At 40.3% G+C, this 22,056-nt stretch overlaps 2 protein-coding genes across 2 annotated transcripts; both read left to right on the forward strand.

Moving 5' to 3' along the window:
• Positions 1-1,374: 1,374 nt before the first annotated feature.
• dusp2 (dual specificity phosphatase 2) lies at positions 1,375-4,789 on the forward strand. Its single transcript, XM_063897455.1, has 4 exons — positions 1,375-2,593; positions 2,888-3,009; positions 3,184-3,403; positions 3,830-4,789. The coding sequence occupies exons 1-4, from the start codon at positions 2,206-2,208 to the stop codon at positions 4,045-4,047; spliced, it is 948 nt and encodes a 315-aa protein (XP_063753525.1). The 5' UTR covers positions 1,375-2,205; the 3' UTR covers positions 4,048-4,789.
• Positions 4,790-9,077: 4,288 nt separating this feature from the next.
• On the forward strand, positions 9,078-14,595 carry adra2b (adrenoceptor alpha 2B). Its single transcript, XM_063897450.1, has 2 exons — positions 9,078-9,889; positions 10,073-14,595. Exon 2 carries the CDS (start codon positions 10,097-10,099, stop codon positions 11,678-11,680), a length of 1,584 nt encoding a protein of 527 aa, XP_063753520.1. The 5' UTR covers positions 9,078-9,889; positions 10,073-10,096; the 3' UTR covers positions 11,681-14,595.
• Positions 14,596-22,056: the final 7,461 nt, after the last annotated feature.

Below are 22,056 nucleotides of genomic sequence, written 5' to 3' on the forward strand. Positions count from 1 at the left end.
AGTGTAGGTTGAGGCTACAGTAAATGCATGCTCAGCGGCTCTGCTGACAGCCATGATAAACTGTAACCAAAGTCAGTGTGTGGAGTGAAAACGCAGCCTCAGCAGGGGGAGAGCAAGACAAAATGGGAGGGCTGCTGATGGGCCAGCAGACAGGGGGGAGGGAGGGAAAGAAGGAAATGGGAACAAGAAGAAAGTAGAGTCAGAGGTTTGAGTGGGAGACATGTGGGAAGGCAGGGTAATTTTACCGTGGGTTGTGAGGAAACGAAGACAAAGGCGTCAGAATACACTTTGATATTAACTATCCCACACTCAACATGAAGAAAGTTTTGCTGGGGGTTACAGGACAATAAGTTTACCCACTGTAAAAAGGGGTGGGAGAGACATTTAGAAATTCTTGGCTTAAATATTACTCATGTAGAAGTTAAATTAAAACCTATTCTCAAGTAAAAACACAAAAAATACTCTCTTGAGTTGTAATTTAAGCACCTAAAACCTGAAATCTATAGTGTTCTTCTACAATTAAATTTTCAAAACAACAATCAGAGTGCAAGTGTTCTTTGAAATAAGTCAAAAGGAAGAGTCAAAAGTGGCATATTAACTATCACCACCTAAACATAAAGAAATATACCAACCTTCTCTAGTTAATAAAATGTGACTGTAATCTTTAATATTTTGTATTAAAATTAAAACATTAATGGTCTTTAGAATATTTTAAATGTTTTTATTTTATTTTTTAAACCATTTGAATTATGTTTCCTTTATTAGAAAGCTTCCAACCGGTGTCTTTTTTAGACAAAAGTGCATCACAATTTATTATTCTTCAGCACATTACTTTAACAGTAATCTGCTTTAAATAATACAGTGTAGTGCTGTACTGAATTTGTAAGTCTGGAAATATTCTATATTTTCCTTAAAACTCGTCGATCCTATGGAAGACACACATTTTGATATATCTTATTCTGCTGTGCCATGAGCTCCATTGTTGTCAAGAACGATTAAAAGAAAATTGATGAGCCATAGTGTAATGAACAAATAATACACTGTAGTTGATTTTGTGTCAAATCATTATACTCACTGGTGCACCAATTCCACAGCTGTAAAAGTTCCCAGATGAAGTTACTGTTCAGTCCTCTATGAGTAATTGATAATAAAAGTTGCAGCACCAAGCATTTTTTAGTAAAATATTTGAATGTATTATTTAGCCTAGTATTTTTTGTAAACATTTTAAAAGATTGTTTTCATGTTGGCTTCATGGGATTTGTTGAGATAAAAAGAAATAGAATATCACCAGCCGTAGCCTATTATCAAAGTGCAAGTTTATGAAAACTCAGGGTATTACAATTATGGGAGTTATTAAGGTTACTTTACAATTTGCCTATGTGCTAAATGAAATGTCTGTTTGTTAAAACCACGCAGTCCATATCTGGCACAGGCCTTAATCGTTGTACAAAAAGCAGGAAAAATGCTTTATCTGTTATAACCAGTGCAATGTGTAACGGTTCTCTTGATGGCAGAGATGTATTTATTTTGCTCAGTGTAATGGGGACAATGTCATATGAGAGAAACAAGACTATGAGCATCGAAGCATCAAGGCAATCAGTCAGGTTCTGATGGTTTATCTGTGCATCATTTCACTGAACGTGAAAAGCAACAAAGTTAAAGCCTTGAGAGGAAGTGCTATTCTAGTGTGTGATCTGCATGAAAACAGAAGCTGTAAGGCAGTAGCTTTGAGAAGCTCATGTTTGATCTACCCAAATAAATCAACTCTGAAGGGAGGTTTTCAAACCAAATCATAACGTCACTCAACACAAAAACACAGAATAACCCCAAACCACCACGTGCGCGGTAGGAAAAATCTGACTTGACGTCAGTGTCCATATGAGGATTGACGGCCGGTACATATATGGTCGTTCCGCCTGTGACGTTGTTCCTTCTGTGGAAAACAAAGGCGGGGCCGTGGAGACCGCGCCCCTTTCACAGCTGTTATCAATGAAGAAGTGAAACTCTCAATCTACAGCTGATTTTAACAGAGGACAATTCAACAAGTGCTCTCTAGATACATTTTTAGTAGATTTTAATATCATCACCAAAAGTATCTTCATCAACTGAATTCCCACTGGAAGAAGCCTGGTTTATTGTTGTTGCGAAGAACAACGAGTTTATTATTTATTTTTTTAAATAATTTTGAACTCATTCATTTCAGTCATGACATCAAGCATTGAGCCTTTGGAGATAAGTAGCAATGAGTTGGTTCACATCCTGAGGACCCCCCGGGAGCAGTACACCTCTGCTGGCTGTGTGGTGCTCGACTGCAGACCGTTCCTCAACTTTTCCTTTGAGCACATTTGCGAGTCTCGAAACGTCAACTGGAACTCAATGCTGCGCCGTAGATCCAAGAGCTCGGTGGTGGCTCTGGAGTGGCTCATACCGGATAAGGCGCTTCTGGGCCGGCTAAGGTGCGGGGACTTCTCCCCGGTAGTGGTGGTAGATGAGAGCAGCCCCTCCGTGGCCGAGCTAAGGCCAGAGAGCGTGGCCCAGATGCTGCTCACCGCCCTGCACAACGAAGTTCAAACGCAGATCTGCTTTCTACAAGGTAAACTTATACTTTTACGCTACTGTTGAAATTTTAGTTTTTCAACTTTTTGACTTCGAAACATGAGCTATATTTTGAACAAAATATCACAAACAATATAGTATAAGGGTTTAAATCTCCACAATCAAACCGTTTAGGATTACAAATTCAGAATTTGTAATTACCCAAAAGTTATATACAGGCTTATTTTTCTTGTTTACCAGAATATTTTTAGTGTTTCATACTTAACTGTTTTTAAGGATGACTTCGGTGAAAGCTTGGAACTTGGCTAATACTACGTTGTCTCCCCTTAAGGTGGATTGGAGGGATTTTCGGAGGCCTATCCAGAGCTCTGTTACAGCTCAGCCTTCAATCAGCTCTCTGCAGTGGAACCAGAGCCCATGGTGACGGGTCGTAGAACACCAGCATATGATCGGGTACATTTCAAATGACTCTTTGAGAGCTAAAAAACATTAAATATTGTAATACAATTTAAACATTAAGGAGTGTGTCAAAAATCTATTTTTTTTAAATGATTTTAAAAAAGTTCAAACTGCTTGATTATTCTGGAATTATAATCATTGAACTTTTTATGATTTTGTAAATTGCAGGATGGTCCGGTCGAACTGCTCCCCTTCCTGTTTTTGGGCAGTGCCATCCACTCCTCCCGCAGAGAGACCCTCGCAGCAGCTGGCATCACTGCTGTGCTCAACGTTTCCTCCACATGCCCGAACTTCTATGAGGGGGATTTTCAGTACCTGCAGCTCATGGTGGAGGACAATCTGGCTGCTGACATCAGAGCCTGCTTCTCCACCGCCATCGCTTTCATTGGTGAGTTCATTATTTGCCTAATGTGAAGACCCACCTGACACACAATGAATTAGTCTCATGTTAGTTTAGCGAGTAACTTTTTTTGTACTATCAAATTCATTCTGTAGCCTAGAATTGCGGGCCGGCAGTGTAATCATCTGAATACAAAACTGGATGATGTTGCATAAGATGCACAACTGTATTTATGATGTTTTATTTGACCGCCTCCCTTTTTTTATAAAGTTTAGTTAGGAAGAACACAGTTGATTTTTATAAGAACCCACTTAATCCATGGTGAATAGTGACTGTACTTTAACCTTTGGTCATTCAGTGTAAAGCTTTAATTGTATATCTGAATGTAAAGCATTTCCCTGATGTCAGAGAAACTGATGTGAAATGGAAAGCAATTTGCTCATCTGTCTTCCTCTTTCCGCTCTCTCCCTACAGACTCGGTGAAGCAGAGTGGTGGTCGGGTGCTGGTGCATTGCCAGGCAGGTATCTCCCGCTCTGCCACCATTTGTCTGGCCTACCTCATGCATACGCAGCGTGTCAAGCTGGAAGAGGCCTTCGACTTTGTGAAGCAACGCCGTCAGGTCATCTCCCCCAACCTGGCCTTCATGGGACAGCTGCTACAGTTTGAAACTGATGTGCTGTGCCAGGGATGAAGACCTTTTACATGACTGTTATTTTATAATGAATTCTCCCGCCTCCTGTAGGCATTGACTCAGAGAAATTCATCAGGACAATGTACAAACTGCTTGTACTATTGACTAGTATAAGATTTTAAACTTTGTACATTCAGAGAAAAGCTACTTGTGCTGCTGGCATCACAAGGCTGGTGAACCTGGACTTTTACTTTGAAGAGAAACTGAGAAACAGCAGATGGTAATATAAATGTGTTTTGAACAATTGCGATTCTGAGCCATTAAGTTGGAGAAGCTATCAGGTGACTTACCCGGACATTTTGTTACTCTTTAGGGGATAGGGCCTGCTTGTCTAAGGTGTGTTTGTGTGTTTGTATTGTGTTTAACTTATGTTCCTGATCTTATACAAAGGCTGTCTTATTTTTATATTCATTCCTTCACAATTACGACCACTCTGACATCATGACCTGTCTTTAAATGATAACACTGTGTTAACTACTTAAGGCAATACTGGAAGACTCTCAAGTTTATTTGTGAAAGTTATAGAAATGCACTAACTTCTGTTGGTTCTGTATCCTGAGATATATTAAACTTGATGCACTCATGCTAGAAGATGTTTTTTTGTCATGTAAATCTTGTTTTGTTTTTTTATATTTCAGTATTTGTCTGACAGTGTTAGAATTATTACTGTCTGTTACTGCACTTTATGTTTGACTGATACCTGCTGTTTTTTCCAATAAAATGAAAACATGTTGGAGAATAATGTGAGTCTGTATAATGTCCTTCTTTCATACAGTATGTGCTGTGACACCTATTTCACATCCTATATTCTAAAAAGAAATAGTCAATATATTACCCACATTTCAACACAAGCTGGCTTTGTTGCACTACTGCTAAACCTGAATCTTTTAAAACTGCTTTGCTTTGGGTTTGAAAGAAAATGGGCTTAACAGTCTGAAGTCTTTTTGACCTCAACATCCACTTATATCAGTTTCACGTCTATTCATTTCAGTTGCAACTTCGGACAACTTTTTCTAACCGTTTGATTGTACGTGCAAGACAACAGAAAACCATAAAGGACATTTGTAGTCAGGAAGTGTAGAAGGTAAACTAAATAACAACTTGCAGACGTGTAACCCCTATAAGCACACCAGCAACATGTTCTTGTTTGGTCAGCATGTGGCTGACTTAAAACTATTGCATCAAACACTGGCTGCCTCCACTCCCTCATTCTCTAATGCTAAGTATGCCCCCAACATTCTTGTCATAAGCATTGCTAAATAATCCTTTTATCGTATGTATTTCCCAAATTGTATCCAAGCGTAACTATTGTCCTTTACTTTTTCCTTCCATTATCCGGAGCTTCTAGACACAGAGTAGAGAAATAACCTCAGAGTTTATCAAAGTTTTGACATTGTTTTAAAGATTCATCCACCACTGCTATATTATCATCCAGACACAGTAATAGCAAGCATTGGTCATTAGTTTGTAGTGAGACAGTGCTCTCTAGTGACAACCTTTGAAACCACAAGAAATCCAAATAATTTAAAAGTATCCAGCAGATGACGCCAGCAGACCGTTTGTTATTGGAGGCAGCCTTTTATTAAAGCGATAACACATTAAAGTCACATACACACATCTAACTCACACAAACCCCTCCTATCTGTGGTGTGTCCTAATACATGATTGTCCATTCACACATTCAATTTGATTTAATTTAATAGACTTTTTGGTGCATCGCACTTAATAATTTATGTATCACTGGAAGTAGACTGCTCCATCTCCCTTTTATTTGGATGTCTCTCTCATCTTGTTTGTTGTCTTCACTTCCTCCTCAGTCAGTCAGGCTCCTTGATGAAAACAGACTCAAACCATTACTCACACTCTGCTTCCACATTAACCACTGTCAGCATAAATCATATAACATTAGGCTGTGGCTGTACCTACCTAAGGTGTGTGTATGTGTTTGTGAGTGCATTTGCCTGTACTGCATGTACAAAAAGAAGAGAGTGGGAAATTAGAGATTTGCACGGACATCACACTTACAGTATTTGTAATTCACAGCTGGAGACTATGTCATTCAAACAAGAAATCCCAGTCGGGTAAAACTGCTAACAGACAATATAATATGAGCAATATCTGTGATATTGTTAGCTGGGGAATATCAATGAGGTGCTTTAACACACATCCACTGGCCTGCATAAAAGTGGCAACTGTAATCATTACAAATGCATTGAGGAAAATTATATTGTGACCCTCTGGGAGAGCTCTCTGTTATTGTCTGCAGGTTACAAACACATTCTCACTTGTAATGCTATACATCTGAGGATCCTCACTGAAATAATGAATGTTAGTGAAAGGGGTCGCCAACTATATCAACGGATAGGAAATGAGATGACAACATTCTCTCTGTCTATAATAGGAAACAATAAGTAGTTTACTGAGTTATTTTACCTCTTTAGTCATCTAAAACAATACAATATTCAAACTGAGAAGAGAAAAATAGAACCCAATAAAGTCAAATACACAATTGACAAGTGGTTTGAATTAGTGAAGTGAACTTTGTGAAGGGTTCAATGCCATAAAGGTTGATAAAGGCTGCCACCCCTTATCTTAAACACTACATGCTTAACCCCGACCAGCATCTTCACTTAACCTAAAATGTATTGCAACCCTCAAATCAGGTCTTATTCCTTTGCTGTAGACAACATTTTGCAACTTTCCACAATCCAAACTAAAGGTGCATAGGTATGCATAGTAAACAGGAGACAAATACAAGCCAATGACTTAAAAAAGGGTAAAAAAAACACTGCAGCACGCTGACCTGCAGCCTGGCAACCTTTTTGACAAACAGTCTTTAAAGACAATTTGTGTTCACTTCTTCATTGTGTTAATTCCTACTGTACCTTGTAGACTTCAGAAGGTTTTAGAATGAAGAAAGTTAGAAGAGTGGATCCTCTTCCACAAACCAGGTGTAACATCTTTACAGAGCAGCAAGAATTACTGATCCACTGTGAGTGATCCATAACGGTTGAGTTTCCTCCAGGCATAGCCTACTGATTGTGTGTGTGTGTGTGTGTGTGTGTGTGTGTGTGTGTGTGTGTGTGTGTGTGTGTGTGTGTGTGTGTGTGTGTGTGTGTGTGTGTGTGTGTGTGTGTGTGTGTGTGTGTGTGTGTACACGTTTGTATACCACATGCTCTTACACAACAAGCACTTGAGAAGCGCTGTACTGTGCACTGAACGCTGTGTGCTGCTCAGTCTCCATAACCTTGTCTTCAGTGACACACCCCTCTCCCCCAGAATGCATTTCCAGCGTGTTACTAAGCACAATTCACCCATGGAAACAGAGACACTTGATTGGAGTGCACTCTCCCGCTAAAAGCTTTATTCTCTTTCCCTTTATATTTAGAATGTGTAGCGTGGAGCGAAAATGTACAAACCATGATTGGCTGCTGGATCAGGTCACACAATCAGAGAGCATGGCACCCAATTGTAATTCCATGGGTGACGAGCTGGGTTTCTCTCTTGTTACAGCAGCAACGTGTGGGGGCTGCACTACAAAAACAAGCATACAAGACCTTTTACCCACACACCATTCATAAGATTGTGTGTGTGCATGTGTAGGCTGGTGAATGTGTGTGTGTGTGTGTGTGTGTAGGGGGGGGGGCGTGCGTGTTTGTATTTTTTTTGTGTGAGTTTATATCACAGGTATACACCCACCTACTTTTAAAAGCCACAGGATAAACTCTGCTGCCCCTTAATTTAGGACTCAGCCAGCGTGACGTAGGTTTCACCCGATAATTGAGATTCGAGCACTTGATCTCAGGTGGGCAACAAATGGTGAGGGATGCCTGTGCTTCTTGGGGGAGGGAGTGTGTCATGGCGCATAATGCAGAGGGATTTAAATGGGGAAGTCAAGTGATGATGTAAATGCATGAGCACAGAAAGCAAGTGCCTAACCCTCCGCCCTGCAGTTTGCACAATAAGCAAAGGTGGAAAGTAACACTTACTGCAAATTTGCATTTACCCAGTGAGTTGTGAGGGAGAGTAAGCTACTGTGTGAGGAGACTACATCATTTACCTAGACCATATTTCAAAAGTAAATACACTTTTACAACAAGAATATTTGATGGTTGCAACTGCAGTCTCCTCACGCCATATGCAAAATCTGCCCCTCTACATTAACAATAATTATTTAGTAAAATCTCTTTAGGTGATATTTGTTTACTCGCACTTTGGGCGTGTAGGAAACTAGGAAAACGCGGAGTGGATTTGTATTGATATGGGTATTCCCCCTATGATAAAGTGGAACGGATTTCATTGTGAAGCAATGAAAAGAACGCTGGACTAAAATGCAGTCATGCAATAATATTTTTGATGGCAAATGTGAGGGGGTCCAAACGACGAGGGACTTTTTTTTTAAAGTGAGGGGGACGTGTCCCCCCCAAATTATATTGTGGCGACGCCCATGCTTTGAACTAACCAACAATCAGAACAGGCTTATGACAAGGTATCTCCAGCTGCTGCAGTGAAAATGTTTATTGGCTGTAAATAACTGGAGTTGTTGGGTGTTACATGGAAACATGGTGGAAAAAAATAAGACTACAGATGCATTGATAACACATGATATCTAATTGGAAAGCAATATGAAGCCAAATGTGCTGTGTCACGTATTAAAGGAGATGATGACGACTGAGCAGCTTCAATTAGTTTAGGAGCCCCTGCAGGAAACTTATGCTTCTGCTAAAGCAGATGGCATATGCAGCTGTATCCCGTGGAGTTAATTGATCAAAGCAGTGGCACCCAACAAGCCATTTCTAATATAACTTCGTTGGTTGAGCTGCTTGGATATACATTTAATGTGAGAAGAAGAGAGAGGGGGGGGGGGGGGGGTGGCACAGGGAGCGAGTCAGGATCCCATGACGCCCACAGCTTCACAATGACATCACCAGGTCTAAAAAGAAGCTCAAGAGGGAGATGGGAGGCACCCCACTTATTAGATTTCGTCGTAAGGTCCTGTTCACAAGTGAGGGTGCTGCTGCGGCGCCTCTGTGAAGGAGCCTGTGATGTGCGCAAGAGGAGCGGCTGTATCTTGGCATCCTGATAAAGTTCTGAAAATACAAAAGAACCATGGAGAGGGGAAACATCTCCTGAGACTCACACACAGAAGCTGCTCTGTGGGAATAGACTCACGGCCGAACAAACAACGCGTTTTGACTTCATATCTTGCTTTACGCGCAAAACTGGAGAGACTGAGGTAACCTCTGTGCTTTCTCTTGTTCGATTGACTGCAAACGCTGCCATCGCCGGGAAACATTAGTATCATTTTATTAGTAAATCTCTACAAATATTGCACAGTACATTTATTTAGCTTTATCAAAACCTCTCCGTGGTCGCTGTTCAGATGAGACTCCTAATTATACAAGCGTCTCCAAACGAGGACGCACGGAGAACGAACAGGGATTATTTTCTCTCGCCTGGTCTCCTGTATTCAGTGTCGCTTCGTTTTAAATGACACAAAATTACAGCCTTAAAATAATACTATCTTAAAAACCGTAAAAGAAAAAAAAGCATTAAACTTCGTGAGCTATAGGCTAGAAGTTTTAGTTTTCGGGCTTTGTTTATACTTTGGAAAGGTTGGTTCACAGCAGTCAGCGTTTCGAAAAGTACCTCTGTTCTTTGGTGGTTAAACACTGCTCTACATAGTGGCAGATCTCTTATTAATTGAAAGCAGTGGTCCGTGTCTTGACGCATTGCCCAGGACTGTTTTGTATGCTTAAAATGGACTTTGCTGAGCTACCGTGGAGGATGCAAGGGAGCTATCGTTCGGACACTGATCAGGGACCAAACGAAAGAAACTGAGGTAAATATTATTCAAATTCTATTTTTACTATAATCACAAATAGTTTTATAAATGTAACACATTTTTAATTGTGCACAAACCATTTATGTTGATATATTGAAACAGTAATGAGAACCCCTAAAAGTGACATACATTTTTAAATACGTTTTATTTAGTCGGCAAACATATTTTTTTGTCTATAAGGACTATTTGAAAGCTAATCCCAGCATGGCCTTGGTTCCGGAGAACGGCTGCTCGCTGGAGTTGAGCGGCTGGAACAGCAGCACGAGCAGTGCCGGTGCCTCCGTGCCCTGCAACCAGAGCATCCTGAAGCTCGCCCCTTACTCCCCTGAAGCCACAGCGGTATTCGCCACAGCCATCACCCTAATGGTCGTCTTCACTATCGTGGGGAACATCATGGTCATCATCGCGGTGCTGACAAGCCGATCCCTCCGAGGACCCCAGAATCTGTTCTTAGTGTCACTGGCTGCTGCAGACATTTTAGTGGCTACACTTATCATTCCATTTTCTCTGGCCAATGAACTGCTTGGCTACTGGTACTTCAAGTCTCTGTGGTGTGAGATCTACCTGGCACTGGATGTGCTTTTCTGCACCTCCTCCATTGTGCACCTATGTGCCATCTCCCTGGACCGCTACCTGTCCATCTCCAGGGTCACATACGGGCGCCAGCGCACTCCCAAGCGCATCAAAGCTGCTATTGTGGTGGTGTGGCTCATCTCTGCCATAATCTCCTTCCCTCCCTTGCTCTCACTGAACAAACGTGAGGCAGGGGAGGAGGGGACTGAGAGAGGACCCCAGTGCCAGCTGAATGATGAGCGCTGGTACATCCTTTACTCCACCATTGGCTCCTTCTTTGCTCCATGCCTCATCATGATCCTGGTCTACATAAGAATCTACCAAATTGCCAAACAGAGAACACGTTGCCCCCCAGGAGAGCCCAGGAAGGATGGGGTCGGCTGTGCAACACCAAGTCAGACTCCACGACATGTCCAGGCCAATGGGAAGGATGATGAGGAAAGCACACCGCCGTCATCCAACAAAACCTCTCGTGCCAGACCCCCCACCCTCGCCATCACCCCGTCCCCTTCCTCAGGAGACACTCAAACCTCCCCCAATCCCACTTCCAATAATCTCCTGCAACCTCCATCACCTTCTCTAGCCATGACCCCTGTCACAACCTCCCTTGAGACCTCTCCTCGTGGCCCCTTAACTCCCAGCTCTGTGCCCCTGTCTGCCCCTGCCAACACTAAAGAGAAGGGGAAGAAGGGCAAGAAGCAGGGTGGGAAAAAAGCTGACAATAACAATGGTGACAGCTCAAGCACAGAGAGCGACATGGAGCACAGCCATGGAGGAGGCCGAGGCAGCGCCAGCATGCCAGGGTCCCCTGCAGGAGGGGGGTTCCACTCCCCGGCCACAGTCAAGCGCTACCAGGATATGATGGCAACTTCAAAGGGGGCTCGGCTGGTGCCGCGGAGGAAGTCAAAGACAGAGAACAACCCTGGAGCAGCGAGGCGCAAAGCCATGGTCAACAGAGAGAAACGCTTCACCTTTGTTTTGGCGGTGGTCATAGGTGTCTTTGTGGTGTGCTGGTTCCCCTTCTTCTTCTCCTACTCACTGCAGGCAGTGTGCCCAGAGACATGTGCCATCCCTGATCCACTCTTCACATTTTTCTTCTGGATCGGTTACTGCAACTCCTCACTTAATCCAGTTATATATACCATCTTCAACAAAGACTTCAGAAAGGCCTTCAAAAAGATATTGTGCAGTACCACCAAGGGTACATTCTTTTAGCATACAAATGTACAGCTGTAAAGGACCTACACACAAAAAATGTTACTTCTGAGGCATCACAAATCAATCATTTTAATTTTTTCAGAACACTCAAAGGGCTGTTTAAAAAAAACTATGTGTGGAAATCCCAGCGTAGGAATCAGAACTGAGAGCCACACTTTTACAGCCACAGTGTGTGCAAACAGGCAACTTGGACTGTGAAATCCCAGCTTGAAGCAGACATGCACAGATATTTCATGGTGTGAGCTGAACACAGGACAGGAAACCGAGGCAGCACTAGATACTTAACTGCTTCGCACTTCAGTATTGTTGATAAGATTTTGATTAAAACGTTTAATCTCCAGATCACATTGAATAATGGAGTACACTGGGACACAGGGTGGTGCAGAATAAGAAATGTACACACTCTCTATAAAACTGTCAGAGGGAAGCATGAAACCCGTTGAGAATGAACTCCTGAATGAGAATATAGACAGTTTAATGTGTAATATATATGGTTTTGTCGTTATTAAATACTCCAGGTCTAATGGAGCAAGAAAACAAATATAAAGAAGGAAAAGTGACCTTTGAGGCTATGAGCCTCAGGCCATTTATTTATCAATACTGAGCACAAGGAGCACACAAGGTTAGTGGTGATTTCTTACGTCTGTAGTCTTAATTTGTCCAGCTGCAAGGCAAACATGTGTTTTCTCGATTTTTATCTAAAGGCGCAAGAAGAGAAGGTTTCTGACGACTTCAGATGTGATAGCACAGACAATGACTCCCTTTCAAACTGATCTTGTGGGTTTTCATGAGGAAAGCCTGCACATCAGACACCTAGCTCTTTGCTTGGTGTGGGTCCTGATGGACACTCAGGTTGTTAGTAATGACACTCTTGGCTTTCCCCTCTCATGACCTGCAGAACAAAATAAAGTGTAGGGGATTTTTCAAGAAAAACATGTGTAAGTTATTGAGATGTAAAGTAGGGCAGTTTGACCCTCCCCTTCACTTGTTGTTTCCTGCTTTTGAACTTGACCTGGGCTATCACAACAATGGACTGGATAAAGCAATTCTTCTAATGAACACAGTTTTTGGATTTATGAGATACAATCAAACCGCTTTTAGCTTTTAAAAGTGCTTCAGACATTTTTCAAAGTATCTAATGGGAGGTGCCTCTGGTGAAGAATTAGATTCCTATTAATGATCATTATTTTCAGAAAACCTGATTAAGCAGGGAGAGATTTACATTCACTGTAAAGGACATAAAGTGTTATTATGTATGTGTAATGTAACCACTAATCACGCCTACATGGTTTATTCTGAGAACCATATGGCTGAGCCACTCTTTACAAACGCCTCTGGCACATCAGCTGCAGTGGACCTCTACATGGCACATTTGGGTTATAGCTGAGAGGCAAGAGCATGAATGGGCCATTTATTTTTTTCTCACCATGAGACTTAAGCTCTGTCAGCTTTCATGATTTAAAAAAAGAAAAGAAAAATGTATCTGTGACTGTGAATAACACACAGGCTTATTGACTCAATGGGACAAGGGCTGTCAGCAGCAACACTTCAATTTACTGATTGTCTAATACTGCTGACCTGTATGAATTTGTGGTTGTGTGTGTGTGTGTGTGTGTGTGTGCATGCGCGCGTGATCATGTTTTTGTTTTTTTTCTGTAGAGAGTGGCTGCCTCTTCTGGCTGCTGCAGGTCTACTGTAATATTAGTAAAAATAGAGACCAGATGTCCTGGTGCCGCCATCACTTTGTGAATGTTTCTACTTGACTTGATTGACAGATCAGTAGTACTTAGCCATGTTGAGAAAGTCTTATCGAACTGAGAGTCAGTGTTTATCAGTGATATTGAGTACATGGCTTTTAGTGATCACTCCCAAGGGACCAAAGAGCCTTATAGGTCACCAGCCTGACTATGTGATATCCGGCTCTGTGTTGCTTTAATAAAGTATTTCTTTATAATATGTTTATGTGAAGGGGCACAAAGATTTAAGAAACTGTATAATTTATTTCAAACTATTTTGTGTTTTCTGTCTGTTACCTATTTATTGTTCCATTACTGTGCTTTTATTCTGAAAGTCAAGTGAAGCTGCTATCAAAAAGCAAGAACACTGTACAGATGTTAAATATCACAAATAAGGACTTGCCTTTCTGCTCTTACTTTGTGGGGATTGAGCTATATTTCAGTTTGGGGTGTATGTATTTGTGTTGAATTGAAGGAAGTTGAACTTCGAGTTATGTGCATAATGCAGAATCTACAATGCAATGTTTGTCATTGTTTCATGTAGTGATAGTAAAAGGTTCAAGCAAAGATACAAGCAAACTCATGAATGTACAATTAATCATGCATACTGCAGCAGGAAAATCTCTTTTAAAAGTATTCATTAAAAAGTGATTGAAAATGAAAATATCAATAGCACCCTTAGACATTTTCCACTTGATGATTTGCAAACTTTGTGCCGGACATTAATGCTAAAATCCATACCACACCGCTGCTTTGAGATCCAAATATCTAATAAAACAAAATGGTGGCGAGTGAGAGCTCCGTGCACTTATACAACTGTTCCCTGCCTTCATCTGAAACGCTTAGTTTCTCTCCAGAAATACGACAACTATAGCAACCCTTTTGTAATAAAAATAGGCACAGAAGCCATGAATTCATGGTCGTTTCCAATAAATATGAGTTTCAATGCTGCTCAGACTTCCAACCATGGCTTTATGTGGTGAAACTTCTGCTTTGTTTAACTTACAAAAGTATGAATTATTGCTTAAAGGTGACAGATGCAGTCATCTCCATCATGATCACCATCTTTCCCCTGAAACCGCCTGTATTGTCTCTTATTGTGTTTGGATCAAATAACATGGTCTGAGCTTTACAATCCTCTATCCCCCATCTGTCATCATCCCTCTCCAGTTTGGAAATAAAGCTACTTAAAAAAGCACGAGTAATTCCCTGTTTTTATTTTATTTCATATACCTTCACATGATACAACCCTAGGGACGAGGGTTATGTTTCAGGAACAAAATGACTAATTAGTTGTTTCATAATGGTAGTTTTCACAGAATGCGTTTTTCTTGCATTCATGTTGAACTGAGAAGCAATTCCCAGCCATGATGATAAAGCCCTGAACAGCTACATAAGTTCAGGAAGTAGTGCTTAACATTTTGGGCTGATGGCAGTTCAAGATGTCATTGGAAAATCTCCTGTCTCAGTGGGACATGAGAAGTAGGCTGCAGCAGTGATGTAGCTCTCTGCCAACAAACACAGAGGAAGTCTTTAAGGACTTGGAGCATGTTGCCAAATATCACATATGCAAGCACACAAACAAACACACACATTATTTGTGTCATTATGCACCAATTGTCACATACTGTATTCAAGTCATGAAACAGGCTCAACACACACATACGCTCACACACACTTGTAGTGACAGCTTGTTCTATTTGAGGTCAGCAAGCCTACGGCGAATTGTAATTGATTTATGCTCGATGGGTGGTTTGGGGATTTCTAAGCACTGAATCTAGCCTTGCTGGCCTGCTTTTCCTTCACCCACATATATTTCCACTCGTTGAAGAGACACACAACTGAGAGTAACCTTCTCACAGGTTGATTTCCATATTCATGGCTGTTCTGTAAGGTACAAGAGGAGGTGAACAGATAACTAATCATAGCCAAGCATAGAGAGCCGTGATGTGTATGTTTCCAGTGTTGTATATCCAGGCAGACACAGTGTCCCTAAGCTGCTTATTCTCTAGCCTCAGCTGGAATATAAAGCAGGCCTGATTGGTGGCAGTGGACCCTCCGGAGAGTGGATGGAGAGCGTCCAACTAACATAAAAAACAGAACATTCTCATTAGCCTCTTATTCCAACGTGATAGTAGCCTTGAGGAGAAGGAAAATGTTTGTGCAAGCTCCTGTAGGAGGGGGGATTACCCACAAATAAAGAAACAAAGACACATTCAATCTCATTTTGAAAAATGATGATGGATATAGCATTCCACGGTATGAATATGTATGTTTTTGGATGGCATTCCAACGCAGATTTTCCTTTATCAATGTTCTGCACGTTATAACGACAGAAGGATTTCCTAACACTGTAATGTGGCTCCTGAAAATACCCAAGAGACAGGATGAATTATGAGGCACGGAGCACACACACGCTCTCTCACTATTGAAGGTGGAGGCATTAAAATGAACTTTCTCTTTGTGAAATCTGTGATAAAAACGCAATTTTTAGGGGGCACAGGCAATTATGATTAGAATCGCTGTAGGAGTCTGTGGCTGTTTAACAGAGTGGTATTCAATAGTGGAGTGTGTGTGTGTGTGTGTGTGTGTGTGTGTGTGTGTGTGTGTGTGTGTGTGTGTGTGTGTGTGTGTGTGTGTGTGTGTGTGTTGCATTTCTTTCTTTGTGAGGATCAAACAAAGCTGTAACCCTTGAAAGTGAGAAAACAAATGCATTTTCTTCAAAGACTTAGTTAAAGGGGTTTTAGATTTGGCATGTATTTGTCAATTGTTGATTGGATCTGCTTTTGCTGTTTAACTTTTATTCTGGCAAAACCTGCTTTTATTGGGGTCAGAAAATTTCAAAATTAACACAGATTTTCACAATGACAACATCATGTAAATATTACATAATCCGTCCTGACCACATTTTAGCTAGTTCATTTAAATGTACAAACTGAACATATTATTATGCTGCCTATGTAGCATGTAGCATGTTATTGGATATTTATATTATTCATTGTTGTATTTATTTCAGACCAACAGCAGTCTGATTTCTCAAGAAAATATTCTTGTGTGACTCACCATTGAATTAGGAATGAGCCTCATTTCAGCTTTCCCTGTGGACACAATTACTTTCATGTTTTTCACAGGTATAAACACTGATTCATTATTGTGCCTCCTGGTGTTGATAAAGAAAAGAATGAAGAGGCCAAATTGTCCCATTATTATCATTGGCAGCATCAGGCTCTGGTGTTCTAACTCTATTAGTGCTATATTACCTATAAAAATCGAAGCCTAGCCAGAATTATGATGAGAATCCAAATTAAGCTGAATCATCTGATTGAAAAGTATGTGCTCAGGCTATGAAATAGACATACAAAATCTGCAAATGATGTGTTGACGGATCAACGCACAATAAAATAGTTTACTGGTGCAGTTGTGTGTGACTTCCAAGCAAGGTTTCTGAATGTGAAGAGGGGAGAAAGACTGTGTCTTTTTTTAGCCTGGCCAACAAGTAAAGGTCACAAAGTTCATTTTGACACACAGTGATGCACGTATGCAGATACCCTCACACATGCGCAGACACTCTGAGGGAAAACACAAATAAACACACAACAGGAAAAAAACTCCAGTCCATAAATAGAGCAACAGACACTAAACTGAACAAACAGTTACACATCATGAGTGTCAGCACACACACAGCCGTCAAACTGTGTTGATTGTGTCTAACATATAACGTATACCCCTTTTTTTCTACGCTCTTATCTTTTTATGTTCTTGTTTATATTTGCACTGTGGGACTGCCAGAAACGATATTTCAAGTTTCTGTATGTATAACACGTGTGGAAACTTTGACAATAAAGTGGACTTTGACTTTGACTGATGTACCATACGTTTTCACAAATGCTGCTACTTGGGAGCACACATACACACACTTACCAATGCAGACAGATACAAAACAAAAAGGAAAATAAGATTAAAGATGATTCCCCTCCCTGTCCTTATTAGCTCCAGCAGTAGCTCCCTAATTCATTTATGGATCCACAGCAATCAGTTAAACAACAATCTTGTTTCCAACTTTTTACTCAGACCTATTTAAAGTGTGCTGGGTGTGTATATGAGGATGTGACTGACTGAATGAGCAGAGAAGGAAATGAAAATGTAAAAAGAAGCATGTTTATTGACCGTCGCTCCTGGGAGAGGGATCCCTTCTCAGTGACTCTTCCTGAAGGTTTCCATCATTTTTTAAATTATAGTTTTTGAGAGGGTTTGGGATTGCACATTTCAAAGCGAGGGTCAAAATGGACATAGGGTGGTGTGTGCTGTTTTGGCCCACATAAATGAAATTGACTTGACTTTATTGGCACAGTTTCCATAACAAATAATCACAAGACACATTTTCTACAATATAATGTGTCATTAAGGGTTCCCACATCTTTGACAAAACGCTGAAAGCTTTCTCTGATGAAGAAGACATACTTTTATTAATCCCTTACAGGGAATTGCTTTTCTCTACTCTGTTGTGTTGACACACATTATACACACAGAGGATATACATGCACAAACACAGAGGAAATACATGCACACACAACCACATGCAGAGGAGAGGTGGCAGAGCAGAGAACTGGCACCTCTCCAGCTACCAGCTCACTCCATATTTTTTTTGGTCCGATCGGGACGTGAACCGGCGACCCTTCGGTCCCAAGACCAAGTCCCTACTGACTGAGCCACTGCCGCCCCTGACTGAGCCACTTCCGCCCCGATGTATGCCGATGTATGCACTCCGGGAATTCTACATCTAGGTGATTGATGTATCATTTTATTTTAATGCAATTCTGAAAGTGTCGTTCGATTTACACCTGAATGAAGTTTAAAAATCACTGTTCCTGGATGGCTATACTTCGGTAGATTCACATAAAACACTTGCATGAGCATGTTTTACCTTCAATGAATGAACTCTATGTGAACTTTAAGTGTGTTTTCTTGTAGAAGTTTTGAGTTCCTGGTTGGGAACAGTGATTGGAGTTTTGGTGTAATTCCAAAACCAAATCTTGATGTTTTTACCGTTCTGATTTTATTATTGGATTAAAAACTAAATATAGCATGTTATTTAGTGAGCTATTAAAGTGAAGGCAGGCAGAATATTTTAGTCAGGCAAGCTGTTTCCTGTTTTTATGTTGACCTAAGCTAACTCTCTCCTGGCTTTATAGCTTTATATTTACCATACAAACACGAGAGAGGTATCATAGCTTTAAACTAAGACTGATGGGAGATTCTTTTCTTAGTTGAACAGAACTGATTGAAAAAAAAGTAGATTGTTGGTTTTTGCTCACATCATTCAACAAGAAAACTATTTAACATAAAACTATTTTGTAAATGAGACCGCTGACCTTAGTTTCCTGGCATCTTCCCTCTGCTCCTCCTCCCTTTGAAGCTAACAGTGACTGATTTCCGTGGTCGGCCTCTCTTCATCAGTGTGGATGGAGGGCTCCATGTGACTAACAGGAGGAGAGCATTCAGTAAAGCAAAGAGAAAGAGGCATTTATTTCTTATCACAGTCTCAACATTCAAACCTTGTTTAGCTTAGGAGTCGTTCTTTCAAAGCTTTCAACTGTTTAAAAAAAATAAAATGTTCTTAGTCCACTTTGAAAACCAAGAAGTAGGCCAGCAGGCAAACGACTCTCAAAACAACATCTCTCTTATGAGATTCAAAGGTCTCTAGTGTTGTCTTCTTGACCCATAAAGAACTCTATACTTTTGTGCAAACAACACAGAATATCATATTGTTACGTTTGCAATATTTTAGATTGCCCAATAAAGGTAACAGTATTATTATTATTATTATTATTATTATTATTATTATTATTAAGGTAACATAACAACAACAGCAATATTCTGTAACTTCTTCAGTGTTTCTGATATCTTACACTCCACGGCATTTCGTGAGACTACAACAAAGGAAATGTAAGAGAAACAATATACAAGGCAGAATTGTGAAAGTTAACTGAGATGTTTAAGATAAATATTTCCTAAGCCTAACGTTTGCCAGTCAATGGTAATGTTGAATGTCAAATGTCAAATACATTTTGCGAGGTTATTGATACGATTAATCATGAAAATAGAAACATAAAAACCAGCTTACTTTTAGCTTAAGGGAGGAAAGCATGAAGTTTGAATTGGATTTTGCTGACATGAATTCATATTTGTTAGCAATAGCAGTAATATAGCAATTGCAAAGTATGACAGCTGAATCCTTTTGTTTAATGTCAGGGTGTAAATGACATCTGCAAAGAAACTGGAACCAATTTGCTTCTACACTTAGCACTTTTCCTCCATGATAGGGGGCTAAGCCTAACAACCAACAACCCCACCAGCTTGTTTCATTACATATGCAAATGTATTAATGACTCCCAACCAGCTTGGTTTTTAATGGATGGTTTTGGAAACCAAACTTCTCTTTTATTGTTACCTTGAAAGTATTAACTGGGTTAATTTACACTTTATGAGGCACTTAAATGAATGTAACTATTTGCCTGAATAAAATAAAACAATTTACACAACATGAAAAACTTTTTCTATTTACGCTTTTCTGCTGCCTGAGGACACTAAAGCCAAACTGCATTGAAGAAGAACAACAGTCAAATACTCAGCTTGGCACAGTATATCCTCCTGTCTCAGAGGGCCAAATGTGCTTGTCTGGGTGTGTGTGCGCTCATGTTTTAAATGTATGATCCTTGCAGTCTACGATTGTGAAAGGCAGATCTCCTTCTGTGGGTGTCATTGCGTCGCCAGATGACAAAAGCAGCTAAATGTGTGATCAGAGACAAAAAGGGAGCCATGAGAGCAGAGGGTAATTTGATAGAGACGGGTGTTAGTGATTGACAGCTGAGAAATTCTCTAAATTGCTTATCAAGCATAGGGGCACTGAGTGATGGAATGAACAATGATAAAACATGACACGGGGCTAACACATACTTTGGCACATATTGGTGGTTATGGCTGGCTGAATATGTGAATAACTGTGAGTGTATTTCTCCCACATTCGTCTAAACAAATGATCTCATATCCTGATACCTCTTTGAAAGGCTCATCATGCTCATCACCAGTCTGGCTTTAGTGAGTGTTTGCATGTGTGCTCTGTGTTCAATTTGTGCAGAAGTCTTATTATCTCAATATTTTTCCAATCTGAAAGTACAATAAATATCCAACTGACATTGTGTATATCATGCAGATGAAAACTCACATGGGATGGGTACTAATTAAAGCTGTTCAAACCATACGTGGTGATTCAGAGTCAGTTGTTGATGTGTCTGCAATACAGAGATTGTTTAGAGACACATCACTTAGCTCAAAAACATATTAAATGTTCGCACCAACAATAAACGTGTTATTTTATAAAAAATGAACTATAAATATATAGGACTTGATTTGAATTCATCAATTCCCTTAGGATTGGGCTGTCATGCGATGAAGGGTTGAGAGAATGCTGCAGCTTTTCACTGCTTCTCAACACCATCAGAGCCCCTCCTTTCTTCCCAATTTAGACAAGAAGAATAAAGTGTAAATGAGGAAAAGTCAAAGAGACCATATAGATACGAATGCTAGCTACACCATAACCAAAAGAGTAATTCTGCTGATGATTGAGTGGTCCTGTTATAAGGGATGTAGCCCAAACTTACATTAAACCGTGTCAACTACTCAAGTTGAAGGCATGCACATCAAGCATGAATGACCTGTTCATATGTCATAAAAAATGTCAGTCTTGCTATATTTACTTGATGATAACATGAAAGATTCATAGGGAAATGTACTCAACACTTGTTAAGTACATTTCCTAAAAGGATTTCTGATTCTGATTCTGATTAATACGTAAACCTTTTTAATTGCCCTTCACAGTGAGTAACATTTATATTTGAATAATTAATAAAACACAAATGTATAGATCACATTGCTCTCTTTATATGTACAGGTTCCAACAGAAAATATCCCCCTGGTTCAGTGGTTTACTTCAGCTAATTAAGGATTATCTGCCTGTTTTAGCTTCCGTTAAAGTGTTATGGTTTTCTCGCTTAGTCATCAACTAATCAACCTTGATATCATCAGCAACAAGCTGATGTTTTGGGCTAAATAGCTTTGAACGCAAGGCTTAGTGTATTCTACACGCCCACCACCAATTAGCAGGGAGACAAAGTTATCAAACCAGATGAGGGGCCACATATTCTCCTTGAGGCTGCGTAGAGATCAAAAAGACCTACAAATAAAATGATTGGACTTAGCTTGTGTGTGGGCAGTGACATGACTCCAAAAACATGTAAATTAAGGTCCGCACCCCTTGGATGCGTAAATAGGCAAATGATTGCATTCCACATAACAACTTTATTAGTTGAGAAAATGTCATTCTTTCGGCCTGTTCCTCTGCTGCCAAAGAGCATAAAATTAATACAGATTTAAGAGAGGTATCAAACAACTATTGTGAAAACAAAGAGACCCAATTTATCATGATCAATCTACTTATCGTGTTTTTGTTTTGAAAACACCTGTACAGCAGCTTCTTCCCTCAAGCTTCTTACAGTGCTACACAGTGCTACCAGTATCGGGGTTTTTTTTAAAGAGAAATGATTTTTGGATGTTTTTGGCTCATGATTTTACTTATTA

This window comes from Eleginops maclovinus, chromosome 12 (genome assembly GCF_036324505.1).
Source record: "Eleginops maclovinus isolate JMC-PN-2008 ecotype Puerto Natales chromosome 12, JC_Emac_rtc_rv5, whole genome shotgun sequence".
Lineage (NCBI taxonomy): Eukaryota > Metazoa > Chordata > Actinopteri > Perciformes > Eleginopidae > Eleginops > Eleginops maclovinus.